This window comes from Astyanax mexicanus, chromosome 15, assembly GCF_023375975.1.
Source record: "Astyanax mexicanus isolate ESR-SI-001 chromosome 15, AstMex3_surface, whole genome shotgun sequence".
NCBI lineage: Eukaryota > Metazoa > Chordata > Actinopteri > Characiformes > Acestrorhamphidae > Astyanax > Astyanax mexicanus.
Window position 1 is genome coordinate 13,723,662 of NC_064422.1, and position 8,839 is coordinate 13,732,500.

Sequence of the window (8,839 nt, forward strand, 5' to 3'; positions counted from 1 at the left end):
GGTCAGCCCGACTCGCTCTGCTCCCCCTGCATCCAAATGAAGCCACACATCTACACTGTACATACAGATATCTATACACACACCTCTTTAAATGCAATAACAGCCAGAGGTGTGAAGTAAGTAAATACAGATACTTCATTTCCTTACTTAAGTATAAATGCAGATTATCTAAACTTTACTTCAGTAATTATTTTACATTTTCACACAATTATCTGAACTTTCTACTTCTTACGTTTTAATAAAAACAGTCTCGTTACTCCTGTTTCATTTCAGCTGGTTTTTATTCCGGTTTCTCATCGTTCAATAAAACCCCTATCCAGATAAATCTCTCCATCCAGATAGAGAGAATCTGATTGTGATTGGATGTAGAGAAGTATAAACATATACCATTCCCACTCCCTATTGGTTTATACTGTGATCCATCACACCTGCACACATCACACCTTTGGCAAATGCACACACACAGCTTGTCTACTCACTATTGAAATGTACTGCCAATAGAATAGGGGACTCAGTGAAACACAGTACGTAAACTGATCAGAAGGGTTTGCAATATGTGTAAAATAAAATAAATAGTGGGAGATGGAATAAATCCTGATAGAGGGGTGGGACAATTTTACATTCCTCAGTCAATATAAATGCATGTGTATCAGGAATATGTTATTAAAGGCATTACTACCCAGGGTGGACAGCGCTGTGGGTGGTAATGAAGGTGAGAGGCTGTATCTGGCAAGAACTGTCCCTGTAAACAGACGCAAGTGGCCACATACTCTTGTGTTGAATATGGATACTCACAGGTTACAGCAGTGTTCTATAGCTACTATGGGATGTGACAAAAGTCACGGGACACAAAACTAACTCCTGCTTTTGACATAACTCAGAACAGTTCTTGCTTAAACTTAAAACTGGGTATGTTGTCATTTTGGAGCATTTCTATTCTGACTCAGACTATACCTGACCAGTAAATGGGTATCCACATACAGATACATTCATATTCAGAATCCAATAAAGAAAAGAAACATGATATTTTGTTAAGGAAGGGAGGAAAAATCAATTTCTGTCTTTAGAAAGAAAAAATAAAATAAATAAATAGCAAAAAAAATAAAAAAATCAAGAGTGCATATCCATTCCCATCTCTTCAACAAGCTCTTACATTCAGATTAATTAAAGAGGCTGCACAAGTAATACAGCAAACAGAGTGCTGAAATTACTACTGAAAGTGTGAGAGTGTGTGTGTGTGTTGCAGAGAAAGAAAGCAAGAGAGAGAGAGAATGAGAGAGGAAGAAAAGGAGAGAGAGAGAGAATGAAAGAGAGGGAGAATGAGAGAGAGAATGAGAGAGGGAGGGAGAGAAAAGGAGAGAGAGAGAGAATGAAAAAGAGAGAGAGAATGAGAAAGAGAGAGAGGGAGAGAGAGAGAGAATGAAAAAGAGAGAGAGAATGAGAAAGAGGGAGAGAGAGAGAGAGAGAATGAGAGAGAGAGAATGAGAGAGAGAGAGAGAGAATGAGAGAGAGAGGGAGAATGAGAGAGAGAGGGAGAATGAGAGAGAGAGGGAGAATGAGAGAGGGAGAATGAGAGAGGGAGAGAGAGAGAGAATGAGAGAGAGGGAGAAAGAGAGAGAGGGAGAATGAGAGAGAGAGAGAGGGGGAGAGAGAGAGAGAATGAAAAAGAGAGAGAATGAGAAAGAGAGGGAGAGAGAGAGGGAGGGAGAGAGAGAGGGAGAATGAGAGAGGGAGAGAGAGAGAGAATGAGAGAGAGGGAGAAAGAGAGAGAGGGAGAATGAGAGAGAGAGAGGGGGGGAGAGAGAGAGACAATGAAAAAGAGAGAGAGAATGAAAAAGAGAGGGAGAGAGAGAGGGAGGGAGAGAGAGAGAATGAGAGAGGGAGAGAGAGAGAGAATGAGAGAGAGAGAGAATGAGAGAGAGGGAGAGAGAGAGAGAATGAGAGAGAGGGGGAAAGAGAGAGAGGGAGAATGAGAGAGGGAGAGAGAGAGAGAGAGAATGAGAGAGAGGGAGAAAGAGAGAGAGAGGGAGAATGAGAGTGCATTTCTGCAGTGAATGATTTGTATAGTAATTGACATGAGACTGCAGTAGAGAAGGGGACTAGAGTTCAGCTAACAATAACAGACTGATCATTCACCGCAGTGTGTGTATATATGAGAGTGTGTGTGTGTCTCACATCCAGAAAAACGTAATAAAAGCAGGAGAATGGAGCGCTGTGTGTGTGTGTGTGTGTGAATGCTGCATTATTAACCCTCGCTATGAGAAATTGAGAGCTGCCCTGATGAACTAATGCTGAGTAAATTTCTCCACTTCAGACTTACATCATAACTCCATAATACACCAGCAGAACACGACCCGGATATCAGCAACGGAGAAACTCATCCAGAGGAGGAGAACATTAGATTTAAACTGAAATCTAACAAAAAAGGAAGAAAGAGAGAGAGAGAGAGAGAGAGAGAGAGAGATGTAGAATAATAATAATCAGACTTACTATGAGAAGAGAGTCTCGACCCATTGAGATCACGGTTCTGTTCACCGTCCTCAACAACTTCTCCATAATGATCTGAACATGCAGCTGAGTGTGACCCTACACACACACACACACACACACACACACACACACAGAAATCATTAGTTTTTCATTATATTATATACAATTATGTCATATTTTAATTAGTATTGAGACATCTGCTTCTACACGGTTTAATTCTTACTCAAAACCACACAAAAAATAATAATTAAAAGTATAAAAAAGTATTAAAAAACTAAAAATTCAATTAAATTTGCATTAACTTTGATTTTTACTTAGTAAGGAGAACCTACCATCAATAAACTGATACAATAACTTAGTTATAAACAATGCTTTATACATGCTTTTATATTCCCATTCCAATTATTTTAATATTCTTAATAACGAAGAATCTTTACTGCTTATCAAAAGGGTATAATTTATTTTATTTTATTTGAAATTATTTTTAGTGGGGCTTTATACCCCCCTAGTATACACATGGCATCGAGACTTGTTGCCAATAAGATCATCTTTATTGTTCCAGAGAGTCCTAATGTTTTGGTTGCACTTCTCTACAGGCACTAAACAAGCTGTGTGTTTTTTTATTTTTTATTTGCACATCTGTATCAGCAATGGGTGCAACTTTAAGTATCTGAGATTTTTTCACAGCTCTTTGGCTCCCCCTACAAATGTGGAGTGCAATTTATAGTTTTACACCACTGCTGTAAATACAATTCACACTTTGAGCCACCTCAAAAGAGAAGCTTTACACACACATTTCTGGACAAGCTGAGAGACACAGAAGCAGCATGATGTGAGACAAGAGTTGGGACTGAGAGTTTAGAGTAATATTACAGGATTTTACACTAATACAACTCAGGTTACACAGCATTAAACAGTGCAGCTCCACCAGTTACTCAGTGCAGTAGCAGCTTTAGGGTCTGGAGGGAAGTGGCTAGTCCACCCTATAGAGTCAGAGGAGAATCAACATAATTCTGATATTAAAGATGATATTTTAAGGTAAGCTTTGTTTGTAGTGTTGTTTTAAATGTTTCCTAGCATAGGGAATGTGTTTAATTTATTTCTGGTAACGAGGCAGAGCGGCGTGACGTTAGAGTTTGGAGAAAGTCTCAGCAGGGAAATCCATCTAAAATTCAACTCCCAGACGTGAGTGAATTATTAAACCTGCAATCCCACAAACCCCCATAAACACACAGAGTTAAAAAGGCAGGGAAAGAGCGGTGATGACGTGAGACTTACGCAATAATGCTGTCACACACACTCACACTCACACTCACACTCACACTCACACTCACACTCACACTCACACTCACACTCACACTCACACTCACACTCACACACACTCACACACACTCACACACACTCACACACACTCACACACACTCACACACACTCACACACACTCACACACACTCACACACACTCACACACACTCACACACACTCACACTAAAGAATAAAGAGGCTGAAACAAGTAAACTCCATCAATCGGGACACGCAGACACGCACGTCAGTCTAGCTGTTCAAAGACGCCTTGATGACTAAAAAGACTTGTGGCAACAAAATGAAATAAAGAGAGAGAGAGAGAGATACAGAGAGAGAAAGAGAAAGAGAAAGAGAAAGACAGAAAGAGAAAGAGAAATTATATGCTTTGGCATATTCATACATTCATGGCAATAAAGCACTGTTGAACTGAACTGAGAGAGGGAAAGAGAAAGAAGCAGAGAGAAAAACAAATAGAGAAACAGATAGATGGAGAGAGAAAGAGACAGAAAGTGATACAGAAAGAAAGAGAAAAAGAGAGAGAGAGACACAGAGAGAGAGAAAAGTGACGGAGAGAGAAAGCGAAAAAGAGACGGAGAGAGAAAGAGACAGAGAGAGAGACACAAAGAGAGAGAAAGAGAGAGGTGATGGTGAGTTAGACAGAGAGAAATAGAGACAGAGAGAGAAAGGAAAAGAGACAGAGAGAGAATTCATGAGAAAGGCTGTGAGAACGAGTGCAGAAAAGAGAGGAAGAAAGAGGATGTAAACAGTGAAGTGAAGCTCTGAGCTGAATTATGGAGCAAGCCGTGCATGAAATAATCATTTGTTTGTAATGTGCAGAGAGTGGGTGTCTGGGTAATTAAATGGAGACTGGGACACACAGCGTGCAGCACAGGGTCTGAGTGGCACTGTGTTTTTCCTCTGCCACACACACTCAGTGCTGCATGCTGTGTGTGTGTGTGTCCTGAGTGTGTGTGTATATGTGCATAAACTTTCTCTACACACAGCAGGACAGGATCGCATGCAAATCTGTTTGTGTTCAGGGGACTGTAGGCACTCGGCACTGTGCAGAAATGTGTGTGTGTATAGAGTCAGTTCTATAACTATTTGGACAGTGACACAATTGCACTGTTACACACTGTGTGTGTGTGTGTATAGTGTGTGTGTGTGCACTCACCACATCACTCCTGTACAGCACCTCCAGTATGTTGCTGAGCAGCTGGCAACAAGCCTCCAGCTCCTCATGATGCTCCAAGTGAAACTTCAACTGATCCGTCATCAGCGGCAGCAGGATCTCTCTGCAGTCTGAACACACACACACACACACACACTAGAGTCAGACAGTAATAATACTATTTAACATCATTACTGTATTTTTCTCACTATAATTCACACTTAAAATCCTTTAATTTTACCAAAAATTATCAGCGCTCCTTATAATCCGGTGCTCCTTATGTATGAATTCTATCAGTCAGGTATTAAGGAGTAGTAAAGACACTCTACTGAAGTACAGAGTTATACAGGAGATTCAGTTTAGTTCTCCAGCAGTATTAGCATTAGCCGCTAACTGCACTAAGCGCTAGATCATTTGCCGTTGGGAGGTGAGCATTTTCGGCCTGTAGCCACTAATGCTAATGCTTCAGCCTAAGTGTACTGTAAATAAATGGAATAAATATCCATGTATTACTTTGCCAGATACAGGTAACCTAGCAACGATGCAGCGCTTACAAACCAAACAGAGCAGCTACAAACAGAGCAGCAATGGAACTATTTTAACTGGCGGAGTTTTTATAACCAAACAAGATGCTATTTTCTCCTCCTCTTTAACTCTTTAAAATCTTATAATAAACAGTGATAATGGAACTGTGGTATAATCACAATAATACACTCAAGGTTTGTGCCATAACCTGCAATATCAGAACTGCTGTGCAGATCTACGTACTCTGCCATATAGCACTCCCTCTAGTGTATTATTGATTAATTAATTAAGCTTTGGAACAAAAATACACAAGTTTACACTGTTATTTCTTTACAGACTCTAAATAAGGACTTTATTTCACTGCAGATTTAAACTTCACGTGTTTTTCACTCTGTCTGGCTGAAACTCTTCAATGACGGAGGGCTGCCATCAAAAACCTCTTTCAACATTTTGCAGCTGATCCCACAAACATTCATCACCCTGTTTCTCCAGCGCTTCGTTTCACTGCCACGATTCATTCTCAGGCAATATCATGCTCCAGCTAACAGACACCCATCAGCAGCAGCCCTGCCCTGCCCCCCCCTCCCCCCCCCCATGCGCACAGCTATAATCAAACAGGAACACGCTGCTGCACTACAACACCTGATGAGAAACTGCAGCACCATCTCCTCACAAGCTCCGCCTCCTTCACACGTGGAGAACCAATCAGCAGAGGAGCAAAACGTGAGACACAGTGCAAAAATATTAATCTTAGCAAGTGAAATTATCAAATTTCAAGGCAAAACATCTTTTTTTTTTCTCTGATTAGAATTTTTGTCTTACTAAGCATCAAAAGTGTAAGATAGTTTTACTTATTTTAGAAATATAATCTTATTTAGACCCTATTTTAAGTAATTTAGACTTAAAATAAGCCCAAAAAGTAACTAGTCAAGTTATTCTGAAACAAAATAAGGATTTTTTTTTTTTGCTTGATTTAAGCTTATTTCACTAATTTTAATACTTGGTGATTGCTTATTTTAAAAAATCTTACTAAAAAAAAATTGCTCACTTCAGATTTCGTTGTTTAATTTAAGCATTTATGTCTCAATTTACGTATATTTTGTCTAGTTTTTGCCAATGGATTTTTTGCAGTGCACAGACTGATCTCCAGAGATAAGGATGCTGGCTCAGAGTCTCAGGTAAGTGATAAATGCAATTTGCCTGAGGATCCGATTCCAGTGGCAGATGTTCTCCTAACTCTTCACTAAACTGTAACTAAACCCATTCTGAGGGATGATTATTCTGTACGGATGCAGAAAATGAGATGCTTGAACCACAGAAGAGACAGGAAAGATGGATTTCTACATATTATAATATTACACCTAACAGAGCCATACTTTACTTTCTTTTTGCCCCAAAATCGAGATCCGGGTGTGCAGGACAGCAGCTGACCCAGGATCAGTGACACCCGTCCACTGCAGGAGCTCAGAATTACAGCTTAAACTAATAAAACTGGGCTTAAACATCAAACTGTTATATTATTTTATATACAAAAATAATACACTGTATCATCACTGCACTCATACTCAAATATTCTGTATTAACTATGAATTACTCAGTATCTACTTTAAAGTCTTTAGTAATTATTTAGTTATTAATTGTCCGATAAAATATGAATTAACTACAATCAATTAATCATTGTCCACTATGAATTATTTCCAACTACTATGCCTTATTCAGTAATTACTACATATCATTCAGCTTATACTATGAATTATTTAATATCTACTATTAACTGTTTAGCCACTACTATAAATCGGAAAATACTTACAAGTATTCAGCTTATACTATTAATTATTCAGCTAGTAATCATTTAGTATCTACTAGATAGATAGATAGACAGATAGACAGACAGATAGACAGATAGACAGATAGATAGATACTTTATTTATCCCGAAGGAAATTTACTATTGTTTAGCTAAAATTATGAACTATTTAGCAACTACTGTCAATTATTTCATATCTACTATAAATTATTCAGTATATACTATTATTACTCAGTATCATTAATTATTTCACATCTAAGTAGTGATTCAGTAGTTACTGCTAATAATTTGGTAATTGTTATAGAACTAATGAGTGTCGTTTAGAAGGAAGAGAAGGAATAGAAGGAAATGAAAATGAAGTACAGATTGCAGGCCTTTAAGGGTTTAAGGTGTTTAGTGGAGTAAACGAACAAACAAACAAATGAAAGAAAGAAAGAAGAAAGAGAAAGACTCGAGTTTAGAACTGTAATGCCAACAGAATTTATGTTTCCAGCTTTTAAAATCAGAAGTGCTGCTGCAGTAATGAAAGCAGTGAGCGAATGTTTAAAAGGGTTTAAATGTGCTGTTAATGTAACAGTGCTGAATTATCCTACTGAGAAACACCACTGATACTTTTTAATTGGCTGTTGCTGCAGTCCAAATTCTAACATTTATTTCTGCAGGACAGACAGACTGAATGTTTCTTAAATATCAAAAGACAAACAAGCAATTTTAGCAGAAAACCTCCTTTTAGCAAATATTTTGTCCCACTAACGGCTTCATTTGCAGAACTAATGTGTGATAATGTCAGGCACGATGCACTGGCCAAAGACAAACAGGGAAATCTTAATTACACCAGCATTAATTAAAGCTTATTATACAACTTCGTCCACACAGACTGCTCTGCAGTGAAACAACCAGAGAAACGGCACAAATAAAGCAGCCCCCTGCTATATTACACTCTACACAAGACGTGTTGTGATGCTTATTGCTATCTTACAACCCACCAACAGTCTATAGCATCAGATCTTCTGAATATATCTACACTGATGGGCGTGGTGTTCTGGAAATGAGGTGTGTTCAGGTACATTTCTGGAGTTTTATCTTGTTTATCTTGGTAACAGAAAACACAAGAGCTCTATTGACTGAATACAACCTAGACAGACGCCAACAGTCAGACATTCATCGCTATCTCGGTAACACAGGCGCTGTGCCGAGCCGAGCGTACACCCCCACTTATTACACACACATGAACACACAGCAGCACAAACCCAACCTTTACATCAACAATAAACTGAATAGTAAATAAAATAACATTGCTGTTCCCATAAATGAGCTGCTGGAGCTCCTTCACAGCGTCAACCAGCAGCTCAGTTTCCTCTGCTGAGAAGAGTTTGTTGAACACGTCCAGGTAGCTGCACCGTTACAATAGCAATCCACCAAAGACAGAGCTCACCTGATTCTACTCTTAAAGGGAATGATGAGTTAGTGAAATGCTGATTGGTTTATTTTACATTACAACGAAAATTAACCATACCAATGATGTGAATTAGAGAATTAGTACA

At 38.8% G+C, this 8,839-nt stretch overlaps 1 protein-coding gene across 2 annotated transcripts in view; it reads right to left on the reverse strand.

Annotated features, from left to right (window-relative positions):
* dock1 (dedicator of cytokinesis 1) overlaps positions 1–8,839 on the reverse strand; it is a 280,761-nt gene that overhangs the window by 173,202 nt on the left and 98,720 nt on the right. For both annotated transcript variants that reach the window (XM_049464935.1, XM_049464936.1), the window contains exons 26-27: positions 4,969–5,096; positions 2,491–2,586 (exon numbers count right to left, since the gene is read on the reverse strand). In XM_049464935.1, the coding sequence (XP_049320892.1) occupies positions 2,491–2,586; positions 4,969–5,096 (224 nt within the window). The remainder of the gene's footprint in view (positions 1–2,490; positions 2,587–4,968; positions 5,097–8,839) is intronic.